A 26,178-nucleotide genomic window follows, 5' to 3' on the forward strand; every position below is an offset into this window, starting at 1 on the left:
AACTTTAGATATACTTTAGGCAAACATTAAGAACACATTGAAGAAGTCAGTCTTTACGCTGTTGTGAAGTAAAATATCTGGTTATATTCCTCTTCAATAGTCAATAACAGGAGATATGCAATATAAGATGTATGGTCAAATAAGACATATGGGGGTTGATTTCCTAAAGGCAAATCCACTGTGCACTACAAGGGCACTTGGAAGTGCAGTCGCTGTAGATCTGAGGGGGACATGCAAGGAAAACAAAAACAGCATTTTTGCTTGTACATGATGGGATGATAGAAAATCAGCCGGACTTCCCCACATTTCAGATCTTCTCCTTAGATCTACAGCAACTGCACTTCCAAGTGCATAGTAGGTTTGCCTTTAGTAAATCAACCTCATGGTCTTGTGAGAAGTTCTAGAAATTCACTGCTTTAACTCAAAGCTCACAATCATTCAACTGAAAAATATTATGTTCTTGCGTGGCAGCAAAGGCTCACAAGTTAACTGCTTGACACTGTCTATATAGTTTAGTAGGCCTACATTCAAAGCCAGTTGACTTTTTCAACCCATAGAAACCAGAAGGTGAGCATCAATGAGGATATTATTTAATCCTTCGTCCCCCTGGTAAAACTTAACAAGCGTGTTGATAGAAGACCCAGTGGCAGCCTCAGACCCGATTGCAAATGATCGATGCTGGTTAAGGTATATTGGGCTACATAATGCTATGGGGGCCTCTCCAATATTCATTGTGTGCACATCTGCCCTCTACTGGCCTAGAGAGTAACTGGAATTACTGGATTTACTGTGTTAATGTTTTGGCTGGCTTTGTACAACCATGTACTCTATGCAGTAAAACCTTGTATTACAAGCATAATTTGTTCCAGAAACATGCTTGTAATCCAAAGCCCTTGTATATCAAAGCGAATTTCCCCATAAGAAATAATGGAAGCTCAGAGGATTTGTTCCACAACCATTTATTTATAAGTCTTTCAGTTTATAGTCCTTATGAAAAGATGATAGCAATGTGATAGGTTATGTAACCATAAAATGTTGATCCACAAGGGGATTAGAAGCAAAATCTGGAAGGAGCTACAGAGCATGAAAGAGAAGAGGTGCCTCCAAGTGTAGCAATATGGTTACATATATTGAAGGTACAACATTTAACTCACACGGTTGATTATTAAAAGTGGCACATCTAAGTATGCAGTCATCCGGGGTAAAACTGTCCACAGACCAGGGGTCTCAAACTGGCAGCCCTCCAGCTGTTGCAAAACTACAAGTCCCATCATGCCTCTGCCTGTGGGAGTCATGCTTGTAACTGTCAGCCTTGCAATGCCTCATGGGACTTGTAGTTTTGCAACATCTGGAGGGCCGCCAGTTTGAGACTCCTGACATAGACCAACCTCCACACCACCGGCTCTCACCACTGTCAGTCTGCAACCGTAACCGGGAAGACTAACCTGCAGTAGAGTGATCTGAAAGCGAGGATTGAAGCAATCGTGGAATTCAGCATGGAAGGGATGACATCGATGGCAGTACGTAAGATGATCTATGTGGAAAGCTTTACCCCGGATGTATGCATACCTAGATGTGCCCGTTTTTAGCATCAACCATGTAAGTTGCTAAATGTTGTGCTTTCATTCAATGTTAAACCGTATTGCTACGGCGCCTCCGGTCTTTTATACTCAGTTGTGACATGACGCTACAGTACTTGTCTATCGAGACATCGCTTGTATATCAAGTCAAAATTTATCAAGCAATTTTGCTGGTCTTACAAAATGCTCTCAAACCAAGGTTTTACTGTATATAATTACCACTAGCCCCTTTGGAAGATTGCCATCAAAACAAATTGGGCTCATCCACATGAACATGTTTGTATGCATTTGTCTGTATTTTGACACCATGTGCATTCTTAGAGTGGGTATTTTATCTCGGTCATTGAGGGTTCTGTATTATATGTCATACAATTCCCTGTGAAAGTTTTTTTTTTTTTTTTTTAAGAATTTTGTTTTGTCAAATAAACTTTTTGGTAATATTTACATATTGTTAATTTCGATATATATGCATGCTCAGTAAACTGTTCAATCTTATGTGTGCCCCTTTAAAATCCCACTGCCAACTTTTTCTTTTGTTACATGTTCTAGGGATGATGGCATGCAGAAATATTGAATATTCCTGTATTTTGGTTTTGAGCTGCTGCATCTGCTTAGTAGTGGAATGAGAAGCAGGCAACTGGGGACCATCAGGAAAGAAACCGACGGAGTGATGCAGTTTAAGTGTTCCCATGAAAAAAGTTGCAGGGTCTGCATCCTTCTCTCACCAACATCCATTTACTTAATCATACATTACAGGACACAGGCAAATTATTCATATATTATGGGTTATAGGCCTGTAGCTTCAGGTGATCTGATATTGGCAAGCTTTTGAGGACTCAGTCGCTGGGGCGCCTCTCCTAGAACCTTAGCCCACCTCTGAGTCCTCAGTTTTGTAGCAAGAATTGCAGCCTAACAGGAAGAGTTTAGGGAGGGTAGCCTGTGTTGTATAAGAATGGAATTCACAGATAATCCACAATTCTTCTTATCCTAATCATGCAGCACAGGACACAAGTATCCTATTCATATAGCATGGTATGTCCCCAAGCAATGAAAACAAGTGTGGGCAACAACTAGGCAAACAGAACCGAGCTAACATTTCCAAAAATAAAAGTATAAAAGCCCCAGGTTCAGAGTGTTGCTGCAAGAACCTTGTGGTTGATATCTGCTTTAGCAGACGTTTGGACAGACACTGGGTAAAGCGTTGAAAAAGTATGAATAGAAGATCTTACGGCATAGGGCAAAAGAGGCTTTGTGCCTAAAGGTTTAGGATATTCCAACAGATTTGGTGGAGTGTGTGTAAAAGGTTTTTCTCTTAGTGCATAGGCTCCAGCAATCAAAGCCCTCAACTACTGTGCAATGATGGATTTTGACTTGTGGTGCCCTTTGCCAGAACCCAAGGAAAGGATAAACAGGGAATAGTTTGATGGAAGCAGTAGGTTTGTGGTGAACTAATGGCTCAGACTATATCCAGGTAAGGTAGAAAGGTTTTCTTTGGATGCTTAGGAGCAGGGTACAAGGATGATAAAACAACGTCTTGAAGAAGATGGAATGCTGACACCACCTGTGAAAGGATTATCAACAGTGTAATACAACCTTGCTGTTAACCATGAGTAAGGTCTTTTTACAGGTAAGGGCTTCTAATTCACAGACACATCTGACAGACCTGATGGTCACCAGAAAGGCTACTTTGCTGGCAAGAATCTCCAAGGGAAATCCCTTGATGGGATCAAAGAGTAGTTTGTGCAAGGCAAAGGGGGCCTGGTAAGAGAAAAATCTTGAATAATGGTTCTTATAAGTGAATGTGAAGCAAAGTAGGCGTTCTGGCCTTTACCAAGGTATAAATCGCAGACTCAAATCTCTCTATCCATTAAAATATGGGTTGAAATAGCCATACCGTTAAAGTAATAAAACCGTAAAGCAGGGTGGAATACAAGGCCTTAATATAGCAAAGCTGGTCTGTTGGCAGAAGGCCAGGGGTCATCTGCAAGGAGTTAATGTCTGTCTGTGTAACAGGCTCTTCTGGACAAGTTTGGTGCCTTGAGAATCACTGTCATCCTCTCTTGCTCTATTTTGTGAAGTAGGTGAGGCACAATGCTCAGTGGAGGCATAGATTTGCCAGAACAAAGGATAGCTTGGGCATCCGAGGCCAGAGCAGGAGGTCCCCTGGCACTGGATACAAAAAGAGGCTGTTTCTTGTTCCTGAAGGCTACGGTATCCAAATCTGGAGTCCCTCACTTTTGACATATCAAATTGAAAACATCTGAATGTTCGGTGGTTGCATTTGAGAAAAGCTGCCTGTCAGTTGCCCATAATCGATGAACTGGGAGTTTATGTTCCAGAGAGGATCTGGTTTGCTTCCTTCATTGCGGACTATACCCAAATTGGGTGTCCCTTTAGAAAAGGGGGGGGGGGGGGGTGTTAAGTGCTGAAGGGATAGCCAGTCTACTACATGTTCTACTGTATGTTCTTACGTGTAGTAGAATGAGAAAGTTTGACTTGACAGTTCTGAGACTCTGTCCTGAGCCCAATCGGATCCAGCGATGTGCATGAACGCCACTGTCTTCCTCCTCACTGGGCAGCTTGATAGCAGCTGTCGATTAAATGCTGTGACACAGGAGTGGGGGGGGGGCAAGGCAGAGTGTCACTGTCAATGGACACAGAAGCAGAACTCAGGAGCGAGGAACGCACAGGTGTCCCCATTGAGAGCATCTTTCCATGGGGGCAATCACCGAAGAGGAGGGGCCTGGAGCACTGGCAGGGGGGAGACAGAAGAGGAGGATCGGGGGCTGCTCTGAGCAAAACCATTGCACAGAGCAGATAAGTATACACGTTTGTTAATTTAAAAAAAAAAATTAAAATGAAGTTTTACTACCACTTTAAAACGGGGAATTTGACTGTCAAGGACTGGAAGACTCCTCTTCAAACTGAAAGACTTGCATCTATTGTAAGAATGGGTTTGCTGACTTTTACAATTGAAATGGATATCTACCAGGACAAGGAATTTCTTGTTTGAGGTTTAGCTGGAGAATTCTTGAGTGGAATTGGGTGAAAAACACTGCCTTGGAGGCCACCATTAGACCCAGGATTGTCAACGAATCTTACTATAAGTTATAGAGCATGAGCACTTAGAGGATGAAACGTCTCTGGAAGAAATATTTGTCTGAGATGTATCCACAACTTTTTTGAAGAGGATAACCCAGCCAGAGGCCTGAAGCCTTGAATTGTCCTTTGGATAGTCGCTGAGAGTTGTAAAAGGAAACCTTCAGAAGGTGGTTGTCTAGAGTTCTGTGAAAGCCAAGAAAGCATGCCAAGACCTTTGTGAACACCTTAGGAGCGAAGGACAGCCTGAAGTCCAATGTAATGAACTGGAAATGGTCATCTGCCACTGCAAAGCAAAAATGGGAACATGTTGATAGACCTTTTGGATATCTACAGAGGCCACTGGTTCCCCCTCTTATTTTTACTATTTTTTCACTTATCCGATCAATGACCTTGCAGATTACATTTGAAACTTTGGAACGTGAAGGAATTTGAACTCTTAAGTCCAGAATAGGACAGATAACTCTGTTGAGCGTTGGCGGCATAAACAGGTTTGAGTTGAATTTCTTGAACCTGTCTTTTGGTGGTACTGGTACGAGTCCCTGCAACAAGAGATAGTTCAGGGATCTCTAAAAATCTGACTGTCCCTTCGTTTTTGGATTATTTGAAAGAAGGTGGTGAGGCAGTAGTTTCCTGCTTTTTTTGTTCTTTTGAAATCACAAGTCTGGTGAATCTGTGACCCTGAGAGATGTAAACCAACACATTTTCTCCTTTTCTCGGAACCGCCCCTTGATTGTGAAGCGGGCTTTGTGGTCTTTTGGGGCCAAGTCTTGTGGCAAAAAGTAGCGCTGAGCTTAAGTTTTAAAATTGAAGCCTGGGGAAGCATGTTAATGTGCTCTACATTAAAGGCGTTAGGAGACCCTGATGTGGTGCGTTTTGGCAACTTTCTCTGAGAAAGCAAAAAACTTTCCCACATGTAACCTCCTATGAACTGGTCAAATGGATGTCTTCCTACGTAGTTAGGTTGAAAAATGTCACAAGCCCATCTAGTTCAATCAATAGAAAAAACAAAACAAATGGAAAACCTACATATACCCAATCCTACACCCACAGTTGACCCAGAAGGGGGGGGGGGGGGGGGGGAGCAGCATGCAATGTGCTCCGACGGGAAAAAAAACCCTCCTGATCTTCCAGGAGACAATGAGGTGTCCCCTTGTCCTCTGTAATGACCTGAAAGTGAACAACTCAACATCGTATGGATCACTTATGTATTTACACATCACCCCTAAATCCTCTCTTCTCAAGAGAAAAACAAACATGGAAGCAAACAAGGTCTCGCTCTCTGAAGTCTATACCTTCTAACACAAGTATCTTGCTAGCTTTAGAAAAGGCAACTTGGCATTGCATGCCATTATTAAAGTGATACTAAACCCAGGACCCTGCATTAGCTATATCTGGCCTCCCACAGTAGAAACAAGGAAAATTAATTATTTTAGTAAACCAACTGCTAAATAACTGTTCTCATCAGCAGTTTATAGCAGTCTTGTGATTGCCATCAGTTCCTGGTGAAGCTTGCAGGAGGAGTTTTCATACTGCACTGAGCTGTCTTATGAGGCCACAGGGCTCCTGACACTCTGCATGTGATCAGCACAAGGCCAATCAGTACTGTCCAGACAATCTCACAAGAAAAAAAATTAAAATAAAATAAAAACACCTCTCTAGTGACACACCCCAAACTGAGCATGTGCTGCCTGACTTCAAAGGCTCTTTCTTATCCAGACTTGTCTAGAGGGGACAGTGCAGGGAGGGGAGGATCTGTGCATACAAGATCAAGCAGCCATTTACATAATGCAGAGGATTAACCCCTTAGGGTCCACAGCAAGTATAACAAGCATGCTTTACTGCATATACAGACTGATTTTACCGTTGTGGGTTTCTTAACACTAAGCAAATGATCTATCAAAACGCCAAGATCCTTCCCCCAACCGACTACCCCAGCTATTCTAGAATGTAGCCCAAAAGTCCATAACTTTACATTTATTAACATAAAACCTCATTTGCAACAATTGCCCAATTAAATAGGCACTCCGCACATTTTCTTAATTGCTTTCCTGCCCCTAGGGCATATATATGCAGCCTTGGGATGAAGTGGTTATACCAGGTTCATGGCTGCAGCTACAGTCACGATCCTGGTTATATTCTTTTCTGCCAATGATTCTCTACAAGGTGAAAGTGATATGAGCAGCTATACAGCCACTCTATCACTTTTACAGGCAGCGGGGGGGGGGGGGGGTTGGGGGTCCACCCCATCGTGGTCCACCCCATCGTGGAGTCCAGTATCAATGCGACCGGATGGTTTGCATTTCCTGTGAATAGTGGAAGTTCCAGATCCTCTTCAGTGATGTAAAAATTTCGTATGCGATGAGGATTTTGCACTTTCACATATGAACAGAGATTTTAGAGCCATTCTGGATATTTCTCTGACATGTTCCAGAGCAACTACACAAAAAAGAGCAGAGGAAAACTGTTTGATCCAAAAAAACAGGGTCATGTAGGTTGTTCATTGTTCAAGTCTAGTTAACTGCGAGCCAACATGCAGAAATATCAAGAGCTGGCTGTGGGGCTGGGTCTGCCAGGTTAAAGAGCGCTTTTAAACCATCTCAAATGATGTGTCAGCAGATCCTTTAAAAGAAACATCTTCAATAGGCACAGTGAGAGGTTTGTTTAGGGCAGAGGCGACCAGGTCAACCACAGGAATAGTCCATTCTACTTTAAAAACTTTCAGCAGAGATTTTTGTGGGGTGTAAAATTGTTTCTGGAATAACCCAATTTTCTTAGACCATCCAATTCTATCTATTCATGAACAGGTAAAGTTTTGAAAGTCTTTGTAGGTCTCTGTGCCTAAAGGGGCCCGGTGAGACGGAGGAGAGTCAATTTGCACAAGGCCATTGCTTTTGTGGACGGAGGCAATGGGCTTTTATGATCCAGCACCCTCCAGGACCTATGCATCAGGATCCTCCTTTGATTGAGAAACAAGAAATGGGGAAGAGGTGGGGCATTTTTGAGCTCGGATTACAGATGGCTGAATTAGGGCCATAACCTGTCCAAGGAATTCAGGGGCTGGGTTCCATAGCAATGGACTATGGGCGTGGACTCTCTGGCTAACTCACCACATTGCTTCAAGTGCCAAGGTGAGCACCCCATGAAGGATCCAGTGCCCAAAGGAACATTACAGGCTATACCCACAGCATGGGATCTGGATACAGCTCCAAAGTTTCACCAAGGTTGCACTGATCCAGATACACTGCTTCTCTTTTGCGCATTAGAAAGCAGTGAGGGCGAGTGAAGAATTCTTGAGAAAATAAAGGAAAACAAAAACTAGTCGATTTAATTTCTTCAGGAAGGAGAAGAGGTCCACTATCTACAAACACTAGCAAAACACTGAACTCTGGTAGCAGGGTAGGGTTACAGGGGAGGCACCTCGGGGGGGAGCAAGTGCTCACAAGCTTGCCAGTGCCCAGTCACATGATGGTAGGAGTCTATATAACCCATGGTGTTTAGATAAGAGGTCTGTCTTCTGTATTGTACAATTAAGATAACATTTCCTTAAAGTAGATAAAGTATGCTATTCTGGGAAAAAAACTGGAGGCATGCTGGGAGTGGGATGGGTAACACGGAGCTGTTCCTACAGCTTTGGTTCGCCAGTGTTCAATTTTATGAAGGCTGCAGCATAACCCGTATGCCTAAACACTCACCCTGTGTCCCAAAATTATGATTAAGGATTAAATATTATATAAAATACTGTTTGTAATTTCAAAGGATCTCTGCTTTACAGAACATATATCCTTCAAAGCTATAGAAAACAAGTATAACAGAAATGTTTAACTCCGTAATTAAATCTCATCTCCAAGCAAACAGTTAAGTACATAAATATTTGACCTACTTTGCTTGCATTTTTTCGTTACCATGTTCAGCTACTCTTGAATCATGCACTACTACATAACCCAGGGATCCTCAAAGTATGTCCCTCCAGCTGTTGCGGAACTACACATCCCATGAGGCATTGTAAAACTGACATTCACAGACAAGACTAGGCATGTTGGGAATTGTAGTTCCTGAACAACTGGAGGGCCATAGTTTGAAGACCCCTGACATAACCCATCCAAAGTCTGCAGATTCCTATGACAAGTTCCCATAGAGCAGCATGCACAGTGGACTAGCAAACCGCATCAGAACTCTTAGGGCTTGTTCACAACAGGTGAGTGGAGCTTTGCAATCAAAGCATGTTTAATGCAAAAGGTGCAAAGAAAAGAAAATGTTCTTTATTAACCCTGTTCACATCATACTAGTGATGCACTGAAATTTTGGCCGCCGAAACATATCGGCCAAAAATGCCCCTTTCGGCAATTTGCCGAAAGAGAAAAACGGCCGATAATGGAGCCGAAAATTGGGCGTGGCCTGGGTGGGGGGCGGGGCCCCGTCCTCCGCCCCTGGTGACGCCCATCATGGGGGTGTATAGCGCAGGAGAGCCACATCCGCCACCTGTTTGATAACAGCGCCGGGAACATCACAGCTTTCATTTCAATTGCTGTGTGTTCCCGGCCATGCGCCGTCACACGCAGCCCCTCCCCCTTGTCCGGGCACTTAGATAGACAGATCATCCGCAGGATTGGACGGATGATCTGTCTATCAAAGTGCCCGGACAAGGGGGAGGGGCTGCGTGTGACGGCGCACGGCCGGGAACACACAGCAATTGAAATGAAAGCTGTGATGTTCCCGGCGCTGTTATCAAACAGGCGGCGGAGGCGGCTCTCTTCCCTGCAAAATGGCACACAGGCTGCAATGGGGCACACAGGCTGCAATTGGCTGCAATGGGGCACACAGGCTGCAATTGGGCGCAATGGGGCACACAGGCTGCAATTGGGCGCAATGGGGCACACAGGCTGCAATTGGGCACAATGGGGCACACAGGCTGCAATTGGGCACACTGGCTGCAATTGGGCACAATGGGGCACACTGGCTGCAATTGGGCACAATGGGGCACACTGGCTGCAATTGGGCACAATGGGGCACACTGGCTGCAATTGGGCACAATGGGGCACACTGGCTGCAATGGGGGATGCCTCCTGTACCACGTCCCCAGTCTCTGACCGCCTCCTGTACCACGTCCCCAGTCTCTGACCACCTCCTGTACCACGTCCCCAGTCTCTGACCACCTCCTGTACCACGTCCCCAGTCTCTGACCACCTCCTGTACCACGTCCCCAGTCTCTGACCACCTCCTGTACCACGTCCCCAGTCTCTGACCACCTCCTGTACCACGTCCCCAGTCTCTGACCACCTCCTGTACCACGTCCCCAGTCTCTGACCACCTCCTGTACCACGTCCCCAGTCTCTGACCACCTCCTGTACCACGTCCCCAGTCTCTGACCACCTCCTGTACCACGTCCCCAGTCTCTGACCACCTCCTGTACCACGTCCCCAGTCTCTGACCACCTCCTGTACCACGTCCCCAGTCTCTGACCACCTCCTGTACCACGTCCCCAGTCTCTGACCACCTCCTGTACCACGTCCCCAGTCTCTGACCACCTCCTGTACCACGTCCCCAGTCTCTGACCACCTCCTGTACCACGTCCCCAGTCTCTGACCACCTCCTGTACCACGTCCCCAGTCTCTGACCAAGTCCTGTACCATGTCCCCAGTCTCTGACCACCTCCTGTACCATGTCCCCAGTCTCTGACCACCTCCTGTACCATGTCCCCAGTCTCTGACCACCTCCTGTACCATGTCCCCAGTCTCTGACCACCTCCTGTATAAAAATATTTTTTAAAAACAGTCATTTTCGGTATCGGTTTTCGGCCTAGTGTATTTTTCATTTTCGGTATCGGTTTCGGCACCAAAAAAACCCATTCGGTGCATCCCTACATCATACATATGCATAAAAATGCAACATGCATTTTTAACATTGTGTAATGCACATCTTTTCACTTTCAATAAAAGGTCAAAAAAGTAAAACCGCTAAAATTCACTGCACCTACACATGTGCACCACAATGTGGGTCACATAGCATGCGTAGGCTTGTGTGATTAGGCCCCAAGGTCTTCACTATACCCTCCCTTGCTTTGCTAAACAACCCCTACCCAGCTTCTATAACCAAAACTATTTTAATCTGAGCGCTGCAAAAAGGAAAACAGGGCCTGGGATCTGCAGCCAACTCGATTTCTGGAACTAATTTTACAGGAAGCTACTTTATAATCGTTCTGATACAAATATTCAAAGCATACAAAGCTTGAGTAAAGGACAGGTAATGACACCATACTAAAAAATAAAATAGGAAGGAAAGACGGGAAAGATAGGAAGGAAAGACGGGAAAGATAGGAAGGAAAGACGGGAAAGATAGGAAGGAAAGACGGGAAGGGGGAAGAATGAAGGAGGAAGGAAGAAGGCAGTTTTGTGCAGCCAAGAACTGACCATTTTGCCAATTTTTCTTTCCCTCCAAGCAAAACATGTCTCCATCCTATGCTCTCTAGACATAATTATTGCAATCAGTGGTCATTTCCCAGGGTACAAGGTAGCTGACCTGTTGTCACCAGTAATGCAAGCAGCACATGTTCCGGTAGGCTGCTCGCTCTGTTCATAGTAACGGGCATCAACATGAGCCTCCTCAGCCTTCTTCTTTAAGATCTCGGCAAACTTATCTGTTCCAATGCATCCAAAAAACGTTGCCACTTTATACGGCTTCTGAATCATCCACTGCAAAAATAAAGAACATTTTTGAGAGATTGAATATTAAAACGTAACCAAATAGGTATAAAAATAATTAAACTGTCTTCCACATGAAGCAAAGGTAGGATAAAAGTTCATTAAGCAGGAGAAAAAAAGTAAAAGCCATTGTTTAATTTCAGTTTATAATAACCAACATTTAAAGGCTGATTGGAAAGTCAGAGGACCATAAAAAAAAAAAAAAAATTATACATACATACAACTTTTTATCAAGCTTTAGTGACTTACCTTTGCCCAGCATAAGTTGCATTCGTGAACAAGGAAAGATAGCCATCAGCACTGGTGCAGAGTTTTTGTAAGCACATACTTAACAAAACTTTATAACAAAAGCTAAGCTTTGCTCAGACCACGCGAGAAGCTGGCAAAGGATGTACCACATTGCATGGGGAATCAGTTGTTCAATCTAGCGAAGTATAACATTTTGGGACAGGAGTGTGGTATACTTCTGCTTAGGAGGAATAAGAGGAAGGGGTTTGGGAAGTGTTTAAATGTTTCCTTACCACTGTAAAAGGGAACGTGTTATAGTTTTTTATTTTGCTTAACAACCTAGTTCGAAAAACTTCAAGTGGTTGCAAAGGCACAAGTTTTTTTTTTTTACTTTTATGCATTCTATGCATAAAAGGTAAAAAAAAAAGCCTTCTTTGTGCAGCAGTCCGCCCTAATACTTACCTGAGCCCCTTCAGCAGGCACTGACTGGCAGCACTGGTGGGGCTGCACTGCTAATCAGGACACCGATGTTCAGTGCCCTGATCATCAGTGCAGATGTCCCCTGTGTAGATTTGCCGATTTTCATCTCTCCTCCTGTTTACAGCTGTGATCAGCTGCGGGCAAGTAGGCAGCACGACAACAGGAGGACATCATAACGTTCTACCGGCAAAGTGTGGCTTTACTCTAGCCATCATTCAGCTATAGCTCAGTCACAAAGGGGTTAAAGAGTGTGTAAAGGCAGGTTTTTTCACTTAATTTTCTGCATTAACCCCTTGGCGCCAGCACCCCCTGGACTTGTAAGGGGTTTATAATCATGACATTGGTTGTCACGATTGGAAAGCTCCCGATCGCAGCAGCGTTCAGGAGCCGTTAGTTGCTGGTAACTGTGCCGGGAGCTAAATATTGCATGCAAATATGCAGCTGCTAGGCGCCACATTTGCATATGGCTGGCGCCAAGAGGTTAAAGTAAAAAAAAAAAAAACTTGTGATTAGCTTCCCCCACAGCTCCCCTAAATACTAACCTGTCCCGGATCTTGATCCAGCGCTGCTTTCTCTATGCGTTGCATACTGGCACATTATGAAAAATCCCAGGGGCCAGATTTTTTATTTGTTTTTTGGATGCAGTTTACTACCATTTTGAAGTTGTTCTAAAGGCTGAGGGTTTTTTCCTTGTTTTACCTAATGCATTCTCTGCATTAAATCCAGACTATGAAAAACTCTTAGATGCTATAACAGTGTGCACACTAACAAAGGCACTAAAGCAGGGGTTGACAAATTTGCTTGGAATCTAGGAGCCAGCTAAAAAAGTTAGGAGCCAGGTCCGTGACGGCGATCCGGACCTGTCCCTGGCCTGACATGGAGACAAGTGAGGGGAAGATAGCCCCAAGCCCCTCACCTGTCTCCAAGTCATTGCCCCCCATAGCTCTTAGAGGGACATTTTATTTATTTTTTTCAAATGACAATTTTTTTTTTAAATTGCATTTTAGTGTAAATTGAGATGTGAGGTCTCTCTGACCCCAGATCTCATATACAAGAGGACCTGTCATGCTTTTTTCTATTACAAGGGATTTTTACATTCCTTGTAATAGGAACAAAAGTGACACATTTTTTTTTTTTTTAAAGAACAGTGAAAAAAATAAAAATAAAAGTTAAAATAAAAAAAAAAAATACAGAGACCTCCTCTGTAACTTAAAAAGTGCAACCTGTAGAATTTTTTAAATGTCGCCTATGGAGATTTTAAAGGGTAAAAGATTGTCGCCATTCGATGAGCGGGCGCAATTTTGAAGCATGACATGTTTGGTATCGATTTACTCTACGCAACATTATCTTTCACAATATAAAAAAAAATTGGGATAACTTTACTGTTGTCTTATTTTTTTTTTTTTATTAAATACATTTTCCCCAAAAAAGTGCGCTTGTAAGTCCGCTGTGCAAATACGGTGTGACAGACAGTATTGCAACGACCACCATTTTATTCTCTAGGGTGTTAGAATAAAATATATATATAATTTTTAGGGGTTCTGAGTAAAGGGAAGGAAGATAGGCTGGCAGGCAGGGAAAATTAGCATTGCATCCATTAGCATTGCTGGTTGTAATTCCAACGGCCACCACAAGAGGGCGCCAGATTACAGAAGGAACCATAGGATCGTAGAAGGCCTCAAAGCCGGGGGCTAAATTACCGGCCGGCGGCGGCGCGGCCCGACGCGATCGCGCCGGGGGGGGGGGGGGGCCGCGGAGACAGCATACCCCCAGCTGTGCTGCCCCAGGCGCCAGGTCTGGAATTCTAGTCGCAAATGCGACCGGGCGCCCGGGTTTTGTCGAGCCCTGCACTAAAGCATGGTTTTGTGTAGAGAGAAATATACCAATTTGATCCTGCCCTCAGCTTTCCCTCCCATCGCAGGCTTGGATTGTGCAGACAAGGTGGTGTCTACGGAGCATGTGCTAATTTCAGTTCCATTTTAACCACTTGCTTACTGGGCACTTAAACCCCCCTCCTGCCCAGACCAATTTTCAGTTTTCAGCGCTGATGCACTTTGAATGACAATTGTGCGGTCATACAACACTGTACCCAAATGAAATTTTTATCATTTTTTTCCCACAAATAGAGCTTTCTTTTAGTGGTATTTAATTACAGCTGGGAGTTTTATTTTTTGCTAAACAAACAAAAAAAGATGCAAAATAAAAAAATAAAAAATCATGTTTAATAGTTTGTTATAAAATTTTGCAAACAGGTCATTTTTCTCCTTCATTGAAGTGCGCGGATGAGGCGCACAGATAGGCACAGATAAGGTGGCACCAATAGGCACAGATAAGGCGGCACCAATAGGCACAGATAAGGCAGCACCGATGGGCAAATATGGGCACAGATAAGGTGGGCACGGATGGGTGGCACTAAGGGGCACTGATAGGTACCACTGATAGATGGGACTGATGGGCTCTGATAGGTGGCACTGGTAGATGACACTGATGGGCACGGATATGTGGCACAGGGGTGCAGCACCGTTGAGGCAGATTGTGGGTGGCACTGTGGGCACTGATGTGTGGCACTGATGTGTAGCACTGCTGGGCACTTATTTATTCCTGAGGGGGGCAGGTGGGCACTAGCAAGCTGGCCGTGATCGGAACTGATGTCCCGATCACGGCCGCCGGTGATTGGTTTTTTTTTTCTCCTCGCGCTGACAGCTGACAGGAATAATAGCCGATTACCGGCTCCGTTGTAAAACATGATCAGCTGTCATTGACTGACAGCTGATCATGTGGTAAGGGGTCGGGATCGACCCCTTGCTCGGATCCGTGATCAGGCAAGTCTCAGACTCGCCGATCACAGAGCGCGCTGCGCACGCCGCTTGTGCACGGGACGACGTCAATAGACATAGTCCCGGCAAAGGAGGTCCGCACTTTAGCCGTCATTTGGCTATAGCACGGGTCTCAAGTGGTTAAGCACTTCATTGCGTCCTTTTTCTCATCTGTGCAACCCACATGACTATGGAGTCACACATGGGGGTGTATACACAGTGGTAAATGACACTCCTATTCTTTCCCGTCCTCCTATTGCTGCTAAACACTATGGGGAGGTGGGATATAGTGTGCGGATTGGTTAAATTTACCAAGAAACTTGCGTAAGGCTTTTTGTTATAAAATCAGTATTAAATATATCAAGCATAATTGCCAATATTGTACCTGTAAAGTAAACTTTACTTTTGGCCCCACAGCCAATGTCCAAAGCTTGCTGTCTCAACCTACATAAATTCTCCAAAATGAGCCCCTTCTTAATCAATGACACCGCAAAGATTCTAATTCACTCCCTGGTCATCGCTCGCCTTGACTACTGCAACTCCCTCCTCATCGGCTTACCTTTACATTGGCTACACTCACTTCAGTCCATCATGAATACTGCTGCCAGACTCATCCACCTTAATCCTTTTTGCGTCTGCTACCCACTCTCTGCCAATCCCAACCAATTAAATTAAAAATACTAACAACTTAAAAACACCAACTCAGCCCCCAGCTACATCATTAACCACTTCCCGACCAGCGCACGACGATGTACGTCGACAGAATGGCACGGGCAGGCATATTGGCGTACAGGTACGTCCAATATTCGATGCCGCCCTGCCATCGGGAGCGCGCCGCCGGCGGCGCGCTCCCGCGCTGGTCGGGACCCCCGTGAGTCCGGTCGCGGGAACCCGCGGACTCGATCACCGCGGGCATCCCCGCGATCGTCTCATGGAGCGGCCGAATGGAGGAAATGCTGTATAAACAACATTTCTCCATTCTGCCTAGCAACTAGTGACGCTGATCTCTGCTCCATGTGATTGGAGCAGAGATCAGTGTACACTAAATGAAAGCCCAACCCCCCCACAGTTAGTAACACACCCCTAGGAACACTTAACCCCTACACTGCCACCCACTGGTTAACCCTTTCACTGCCAGTGTCATTTACACAGGAATCACTGCATTTATATAGCAGTGATTACTGTATAAATGACAATGGTCCCAAAAATGTGTCAAAAATGTCCGATGGGTCCCCCACAATGTCGCAGTCACAATAAAAATCACAGATCGCTGCCATTACTAGTAAAAAAAAAAATAAAAAATTATTAATAAAAATGCTATAAAACTATCCCTATTTTGTAAACGCTATAACTTTTGCGCAAACCAATAATCGCTTATTGCGATTTTTTTTTACCAAAAATATGTAGAAGAATACGTATCGGCCTAAACTGAGGGAAAAAAATGTTTTTTTTATATATTTTTGGGGGATATTTATTATAACAAAAAGTAAAAAATAATGCGTTTTTTTCAAAATTGTCACTCTATTTTTGTTTATAGCGCAAAAAATAAAAACCGCAGGGGTGATCAAATACCACCAAAAGAAAGCTCTGGTATTGGCCAACAAACTTACCTTCTCCACATTTGTTGGCACAAGGATACAGTATTTATTTACATGTAGCTAAGCATTCTACATAAGGTATGTGACTCTACCCTTTCCCACTTTTCTGAAAAGATTGATAGTATTACATTGGGCAAAAATCACCTTTTGAACTATCATTATGTTTTAATTTAAGTTGTATTTTCACAAAAATTTTAAATATGCTAGTTGGATGCTTAATAAGAAAAAATAAATAATAAAAAAAAAAAAAAAAAAAGAAAGCTCTATTTGTGGGAAAAAAAGGACGTCAATTTTGTTTGGGAGCCACGTCGCACGACCGCGCAATTGTCAGTTAAAGCGACGCAGTGCCGAATCGCAAAAAGTGGTCTGGTCTTTGACCAGCAAAATGGTCCGGTCTGCAAGTGGTTAACCTAGTCTCAAAATACTAATGAACTCTCTTAATTCCTCCCAAGACCTCCTGGTCACTAGCTCTATTGTCACCTCCTTCCATGCGCCTTCAGGACTTCTACCAAGCCCCTCCCATCTTAGGGAAATCTATACCCCAATCAGACCCATCATCTCCTACTCTGTCCACTTTTAGGCGATCCCTAAAAACCCTTCTCTTCAGAAAAGCCTATTCTGCCCCCACCTAACTACTGTACTTTTATTTTCTTCATCAGGTCATCCACCACAGTTATTGGCTTGATCCTCTGTTGAAGATTGTAAGCTCCAACGAGCAAGGCACTCAAATTGCTCCTGTGCCAAGTTGTATTGTAACTGTACTATCTGCCTCCATGTTGTAAAGCACTAAGCAAACTGTGGGTGCTATATAAATACTGTATTATAATATTAATTACAGAAGTGTTCACCTATGTATCTGACTTGCGACCTTTAATAGAAATTAGCCAACATTAGGCAGAGAAGAGGTAGAAGATTTGATTTTTTTTTTTTTTTTTTTTTTTTAATAATGAAAATACTTAGCATGTAAAACGTGAGGCAGGAATTAAATATCGCCGTGAGACTCAACTGACTGCTAATCAAATAGGGAAGGATCGCAAAGCAGAAAAGTGGGGGTTTGACAAGATTGCTTTAAACTATAATGACTCTCCTCTCATTACAGCCTATGAACTTGTCCACTCAATCTTTTGTAAGAATAAAAAGCTGCATCAATTTGCTACCATGCAGCCACACGTGTAATCGTTTATGTGCAAGATATAAATGAGTGATCGAAATCTTCATTACTAATCGGTATAATATGCTGGGTTACAGGGAGGTCATTGCCCTACATTAATATAAATTCCTTTTAACACACATGCTAAATATGAATAGTAGGATACAAGGATACCCATTTCCAAGTACTTCTGTGGATTTTAAATGGGACCATGTTGGCCCAATCGATCATTAAAATAAAAAAAGTTCAAGTTAATGTAACGTTTGAAATGTTGCAATATCACAGTAGAAGGAACAAAGCAGCAAATACACAACTACAATACAGGACAAAATTCCTCACGAGTTCCACACTGGTCTTTGTTGTTTTTCTATATTAGCCCTCGGAGACCGAATAACTGCATGTATTAAAGTGGGAGTAAACTCCCATCTTACTTGTACCTATAGGTAAACCTTATTATAGGCTATAGTAGCCTATAGGTACTGCAAACATCTGCTATACGTGCACCGTTTAGGGGACATTTACTGTATATTGTTGACAATGTCATTGTCGCACGTGCGTTAAAAGAATGGCCACCCGGGCCATTCCTTCAGAGTCCTGTACTGTAAACGGCTGCTCCCCTGCGCATACGCGGAAGTGACGTCATTGCGGCTCCAGCCAATCACATAACCGGAGTCCGCAGACCCAGAAAGAAGACTGGGTGAAGGTGGAAGCGGTCTCCAGTGGTGACAGCACATCGCTGGAAGGCTTCGTTTTGGAGCAAAGTTTCACATAATGTGCTAGCATATTATGCCATTACCTTTCAGGTCAGAAAAAAAAAAAAAAAACGCCAGTGGTTTACTACCGCTTTAAGAGGTCTCTTTGCCAAGTCAAAGTTAAAATAATAATTACAATTGTATAAGCTATAAAAAAGGAACTATGCAGAATCCTATAAGGCTGGAAATGACCCATTATTGGTATAATATGAGGACGTGAGCCTGGCCCTGGCTATTTACTAACCCCTTAACGTCAACAGCACACATATGCGGTCTTACTGAACTATAATTATATATTTCTGTGTGCAGTTTCTTTAAGTAATTCAGTAAAGACAAGGTTGCTATTAGCCACATTTACTGTTATTTATGTGAGTTTTCTTCTCCTGGTACAGCCCCTTAAAGTTGAGATAGATGGGAGGTGACAACTCCCAATAAAAAGCTATAGACTGGAGGTATGGGCGTGACTTTATAAAGGAGGACATGCCTCCTAAACACATCAGACAACCCTATGCGCTGCTGTACTGGTCTCAAGTCTCCACTGCCTCTCCCTGTGCAGCAATTCACATCACCACAACATGGCACCGGCTAGTCCCGCTGCTGTCAATCCAATGATGCTGGAGCCAAGTCCTACTGTGTCAATAGATGCAGGAGGACAGGGGAGCGCGCACGCATGACTGCCCTGAGGGACAGTGGCTCCCCAACAGGGCACTCGAGAAGAGGAGGAGCCAGGAGCGCCCCTGAGGGACCCCAGGAGGAGAAGGATCAAGTCCACAATGTGCAAAACCAACTGCACAGAGGAGGCCAGTATGACATGTTTTTTTAATTTATTTTTACGAACCTTTAAATATCCGTTAAAATGAACCGGACATTCCCTAAAAGTTTCTGTGGTAACAAAGGATGCCGACGTTGTTCAGGCACCTTACCAGGACAATTGTATTCCACGATGACATTGAATACGACTCACCGTCAGAGTGGGGTCCTTTACCAATAGTAACCATATAACAGAAAAATAGACAAGAAGGTCAAAAACGACCACTCAGAGGGAAGGTACCAAAGAACCAACTGAGGTATTAAAAAAAAAAAAAAAAAAAAAAAAAGATGAAAAATAGGGTTTTTATAACAGCTTACCTGTAAAAATCCTTTGCTTTGAGAACATCACGGGACACAGAGCCACAGTAATAACTGTATGGGTTATAGGGCACCTTCAGATAACACTGGCACACCCTAAACAGGAAGTTAAATTCCCCATATAACCACTCCCCTTACCGGGAGTACCTCAGCCTTGTAGCAAAGCTATACACGCGTAAACAGAAAAAGGGGAGGGACCTCCGTGCCTGGTGATGTACTCCAATTAAAGGATTTTACAGGTAAGCCGTTATAAATATCGTACATCACGGGACACAGAGCCACAGTAACAGTATGGGATGTCCCAAAGCAATGCCACCTGAGGGGAGGGGACACAAAAAAAGTAGGGTGCAATCAGACCGGAGGACCTATACTGCTGCAAGCAGCACACTGAGCCCAAAGGCGATATCCTCATGCCTTCTTACATTCACCTGATTGAATCTGGTTAATGTATGGACTGAAGACCAGGTTGTGGCCTTGCAGATTTGAGCCATGGAGGCTTGGTGATGCACTGGCCACGAAGCACTAACAGCCCTCCCTGTTGGAGTGTGCTTTGACTTGAAAGGGTGGAACCTTCCTCTTCAAGCCAGAAGCTTGAATAATTACTTGCCAAATCCATTTGGCAATAGTGGATTTCGATGCTGCCTGTCCTTTCCTAGGACCTTCAAGCAACATGAACAAAACATCTGTTTTCCGAATCTGAGCAGTCACCTTCAAATAAATAGATTTTGACTGCTCCCACTAAACCCAAAGAATGTAGTGACTTTTCTTTTTTAGAACAGGGTTGTGGAAAAAATTAAGGTAAAACAATACCCTGGTTTAGGTGAAAACCTGAAACCACCTGCAGAAAGCTAGGATGAGGACACAATACTATTTTATCCTTGTGAACGATTAAATAGGGCTCTTTACAAGAAAGAGTCACCAATGCCGATACCCTTCTTACAGAAGAAATGGCTACCAGAAACACTAGCTTCCTTGTCAAAAGGACCAAATGAATATGTTATATCAGCTCAAAAGGCTGTAATGCCAACAGAACTAAATTCAAGTACCAAGGGTTCAGGGGTGCTCTAACCGGTGGATTAAGCCACATTACCCCCTGTATAAAGCTTCGGACCAAAGAATGCAAAGCAAGCAGACATTGAAACAATACCGATAAGGCTGAGACCTGGCCCTTCATAGTACTCAAGGCCAGTTTCATCTCTAGTCCCATTTGCAGAAAGGCAAGAAGTCTACCTATGACATACTTCTTAGGATACCAACCCCTGGATTCAGACCAGGAAACATATGCCTTCCAGATTCTGTAATAAATTACTCTGGAAGCTGGCTCCCTTGCATCAATCATAGTAGGGATCACTGAGCCAGAAAGCCCACGATTCTTTAGAATGTGGGTATTAATAGCCAAACCGTTAAATTTAGCGTTTGTAAAGTATGATGGAACACTGGTCCCTGCAATAGCAGGTCTGGACATAGTGGTAGGGGCCGTGGGGGCCCCTATCACCATCTCTACTATTTCTACATACCAAGATCTTCTGGGCCAAAAGAACTACCGACCTCCTTTCCCGCTTGATCTTGCAAAGTTGTCGAGGTAGCAGCAGAATAAGAGGAAATTCATAAATCAGTGAGAACTGATCCCACTGGGTCACCAATGCATCTTTTCCGCATGCGAGTGGATCCTTTGTTCTTGACACAAAGTTGTCGACTTTGTTGTTGAACCTGGACACATACAGATCTACATCCAAGAACCCCCATCTTTGGCATATAGCCATGAAGATGTCAGGGTTAAGGGACCATTCCCCCGGGAACAACTGCTGGTGACTTAAGTAGTCTGCCTGCCGGTTCTCTACCCCTAGAATGAAGATTGCCGATATGCATGGCATGTTTTTCTGCCCAGGTTAGGTTATGGTTTACCTCTCCCTGCCTGACTTCTGGTGCCCTTTTGACGATTAATATAAGCCACTGCTGTGGCATTGCTGGATTGAATCCTGAAAGGAGAATTCTGCAACCTGAATGTCCAGGCCCTTAGGGCTAGACGTGCTGCCCGAATCTCTAGAATGTTGATGGGCAAGGTCCTTTCGGTTCCGGACCGTTTCCCTTGGACAGACGCTTCTTTCAGGACTACTCCCCCAACCTGAAAGACTGGCATCTGTTACCACCTTCCAGGCAACAAGGATTTCCCCTTCTGCAGATTCTCAGATATCCTCCACCAACTGAGGCTCTGGCGACAAACTTTTGGAGACAAATGTGTTAGAAAATCTAATGCTTGAATCTTCTTGTTCCAGGCCGATCGGATACTGTTTTGCAGCAGTCTCAAATGGAACCTCATACAAAGGCAAATGGAAGGACCCTTCTTTGCCCTGACCACCTGAACCAGCTCCTTTATGGTGCCGATCTTTGCATGGGGTAAAAAAACCTTCTTCTGGGCTGTATCTATTACCAGACCCAGGTACACTAAACTTCTTACTGGCTTTAAAGAAGATTTCTCTAGGTTGAGGACCCAACCTAGGTATTCCAAGTAGTTGACTGTGGTAACCATGCTTTGGTCCAAGCAGATAACCGACCAGTCTTAAGAACAGGTCATCCAGGTATGCTATTATTGTTATACCTCGAGTCCTTAATCTGGCCAATGGAAGGGCCAGAAGTTTCGTAAACACCCGAGGTGCAATAGCTAGACCAAAAGACAAGGCAACAAACTGAAAATTAAGTTTTTGTACCATGAAAATGCAGATACTTCTGGTGAGCGGGGAAAATAGGGACATGCAGGTATGCATCCTTTATGATGTGGATTGATGCCAGCAGCTCTCCTCCTTGCAGGATGGGGACTACTGATTGGATTGATTCCATGCAAAAAGATAAACTTCAGGAACTGGTTTAGATCTTTGAGATCTAGAATGGGTCCGACATCACCATTTAATTTTGGTACCGTGAAAAGGTTTGAATAAAACCCCCAAGCCCTGCTCTTCCACGATGGACATCATGATCACTTCTTGTGACAAAAGTCGGTCTAACACTAGAAAGACTCTCTCTGGATCTTTGGGGACATATGACCTAAGGAAATGAGATGGGAATTCTCGGAACTCAAGTTTGTAACCTAGAGCTATTGTGGAGCCCACCCATCTGTCCCGAAATTCATCCTCCCAGACCCTTGAGAACTGCACAAGTCTTCACCCCATTCGAGCGAGCAGGGGCGCACCTTCATAAAGAGGCTTTAGCGTTCTGTCTTGCAAGTTTTCTCCCCCAGGACTTTGTCCCTGGGGTTGACCCCGAGGTTTATCTTTTGAACCTAACAATGGAGGCCTGCGTGACTGCCTGGAGGCTGATGCCCCTGGCACTGGAGAAAGAGCCCGTTTACTCTTTCTGAACTAGCTTGATATTTTTTGGATATATTTGTCCAAATCCTCCCCACACAGCTTTTCACCACGGAAAGGAAAACTAGCCAGGAACTTTTTGCATGGCGATTCGCCTGACCAACTTTTCAACCATAAGATTCTACGCATATGTACCAACCCAAGCGCAAGACGAGAGGTTTGAATAGAATCTCTGATTGCGTCAATTGCAAAACAAAAAGCCTCTGGCAGCTCAGCTAGTTCCTGGGCCTGCAGTTCAGGGAACACCTTGAGTAACCGTTTCAAATGTTCTCTCAAGGACTGACATAACCCAATTGCTGCTACTGCAGGTTGAGCCACTGAACATGCCAAGGAGAAAATGTTTAACATGAATTGCAATTTTTTATCAGTGGGATCCCTAAGCATTTGCACATTGTCAACCGGACAAGTCAAACTATTATTCACTGAGGATATATCAGCATCAATTGCTGGTATACACCACATCTTTGGAAATTTTTTCTCCATAGGATAAAGTGTTGAAAACTTTTTAGGAGGGAAAAATGCTTATCTGGGTGATCCCACTCAGAATACATAAGCTTTTCTAGTAATGAATGGACGGGAAAGGCACGCAAGGCTTGCGGAGGCTTTAGTGAACACAAAAAGGAAGTGGGCTCTTAAAATCGACTCCGTTAAGGGTAGCTTAAATGTGGAGCAGACCATTTCAGTAAGTGAATGAACCAGCAATTTCTCAGCATGTAAAGCTGAAGAAAGCCCTTCCCCACTTGATCCCTCAGAAGAGGAATCATCAGGCTCTTGACGGTCCCCTGAGAGGGATTCATCTTCCCCCTCCCACAGTTCCTCCGTTTAAGGATCCTGGGTGGCAGAAGGGTACCTAATGCATTTTCTTCCACTCTAAAGATTTGCCACCAATCTTTCCTCTAAACCACTCATAACTGAGGAGAAAGCCTGCTCAGTTATACAGACAGGGGCTGAAGTGTCGGAAGCAATAGCAGCCCCTGATGTCTCACTCTGACCAGCCTCCTTAGATTGAGATGTGTTGCAGAGGGAGGGTCCTTGGGGCGACCCTTTTGAGTCCTTGGTTTTTGAGGCATTTGTACCACCTCCTCTGGTCATAGGGCTGAGCACAAATGCTGAGGTACTACCAAAAAACCCACACGCTGCTGAGCAATAGTCCAACTGCTGCTGCTCTTAAGCTCAGCCTGATGCTTAAGTAAAATGTGCCTGGGAATGCCTGTCACCCACGCTCACATGCCACCCGTCTGCTCTGTGTTCCTCCTTTAGCTATATGCATCTGAAAAAAAAAAAAATGCATTTTATAGCTATACAGCCCGAATGCTGAAGCACGCCAACACTGCCAAGTCCCACCCCCTTCCTCCGTTCACCTCGCCTCCCCTCATCTATTTTAAAATAGATTGTTTTTCCATACGAGCAGGTTCCGATCCTGACCAGAGCGTAAGGAGGACGACTGAGGTGGCCGGCTGAGCTGCTGAAGGGAACCGCCGTAATGGCGGAGGGAGCGTTGAAGCACACCGACTGACGCCATGCTCCCTCTACCTGGAGTAATGCTATCCAGGTGAGAGGATATTCCTAGGAGGCAAAAAAAAAAAAAAAACACCCTTTCCCATGTCTTTACCTGGAGCTTGGGCCGAAGGAAGCATGCAGCTTGTTACACAGAACGAGACTGACCCACAGTGAAGCAGAAAGATTTCAGTTTGCTGTTCAACCGAGTTGAAAGTTTATAGGTCAAATTAAGGGTGGAAAAAGTTCTGAAATGATTTACCTTTGTCTCATTTTTATAAATCACAGAAACCTGGCCATTTTAACAGGGGTGTAGCGACAATTCACATACACTGTACTCACGTTCTAATTTTTCACATTATATGCACACACAAAACATCCACCTATCACATACAAACTAAACTTACTGCTTTTTATAGAAGACATGCACAACTGACACAGGCCAATGACTACCATAATCATATGCTAGAACCAATTTAGGTAGAAGTCAGTTGACCTACAATATATTATTGGACCATGGGAGGAAAATGATGGAAGTACAGGGAGAAAATACATTTAAGCAAAAAGCTTAACCTTTATGTTAAACGCTTTGAAGAAAATACTAAATTTCGATCATATAGCTCCACATTCACTTCTCAGAAAAAAAAAAAAATAAATAATAAAAAAAAACTGTCATTGTCAGAATCTTACCAAAAAAAAATAAAAAATGCAAAGTGAGACAGGTTGCAAGAAGTTAGATCTAAAATACATATATGATTGGTTCCCAACCAAACAGCAGTTTCCTAGGTAACCAAGATGTACTTTTCTAGGTGGAAAAAAACTGCACTCGTCTTGCCCTGCTTTGGGATTTGAAGCAATCTAAGCTGTTTTTGTGAATTCAGACTATTTCCTGGAGCAAAAGCATCAATATAAAGGGAATGCAAGGTGATGTGCAGCAAATATGTGGATAAAGGGACGTCTCTAAACAGTAACCTACATCTCAGCCACAAGGCGATGATGTTATTTAACAGGTCCGCATCGTAGCTTCTAAATATTTTCTCCAACCCAGCAGTACAGACAACTTAGTGGCTATACATACAATTTATTGGCCATCACCAATTTCCCAACTCACTCAAGACAGCTTAACCGAAAGGAATTGGCAATGTGTAAGTTACTGCAATGATAAAATCCAAAAGGAATATTGATCAGTTGATGGCATGTTTGCAGTCTTAGGCTACATTTGCAAAAGCGATCAGCCACAGTGTGAATGGCTGAGGCAGAAATCTCCGAATTTTCTTGCCGCTGTTTTTGCCACCTGTGAGTGGCTAGCTGTGGCCGCTGAGCCTGTACACTTTAACGGCTTCCCATCCAGCTTATAAACAGACGGTTGAGCGCTTTTCCATCCTGGGGTCATATGACGTCCTCCCAGTCACAGGCCACGCTGTGGCTCAAACTGTCACCTGCTGTGTCCACCGGACACACTGGATGAAAGAACATTGTACCAGGCTGAACCATGTGAATGCTGTGACCAATCACATGACAGTGAATGGCTTTCATTAATATGTGCAATCAATCATGTTTATATGCAAGTTTGGGCTACATTTAAAAATATTTACCATGTAGGAACTTTTATGTATATGTATGCATTTCCAACACTTATATGTGCATGCATTTCTATGTATTATATTACTATGTTATGTTATTTGCTACATGTTACGCATGTTCATCCATGCATCCATGTGCACCATTAAATAATTTTATAATATCTACCAATTGATTAATCTGCTTTTGGTGTTGTGCTTCATATA

At 43.8% G+C, this 26,178-nt stretch overlaps 1 protein-coding gene across 3 annotated transcripts in view; it reads right to left on the bottom strand.

Annotated features, from left to right (window-relative positions):
- Nucleotides 1–26,178, bottom strand: part of ADK (adenosine kinase) — a 258,251-nt gene that overhangs the window by 85,366 nt on the left and 146,707 nt on the right. For all 3 annotated transcript variants that reach the window (XM_077454045.1, XM_077454046.1, XM_077454044.1), the window contains exon 5: nt 11,199–11,371. In XM_077454045.1, the coding sequence (XP_077310171.1) occupies nt 11,199–11,371 (173 nt within the window). The remainder of the gene's footprint in view (nt 1–11,198; nt 11,372–26,178) is intronic.

The sequence above is a fragment of the Lithobates pipiens genome, unplaced genomic scaffold, assembly GCF_037356315.1.
Source record: "Lithobates pipiens isolate NorthernLeopardFrog02 unplaced genomic scaffold, aLitPip1_a1.2 Scaffold_25, whole genome shotgun sequence".
Lineage (NCBI taxonomy): Eukaryota > Metazoa > Chordata > Amphibia > Anura > Ranidae > Lithobates > Lithobates pipiens.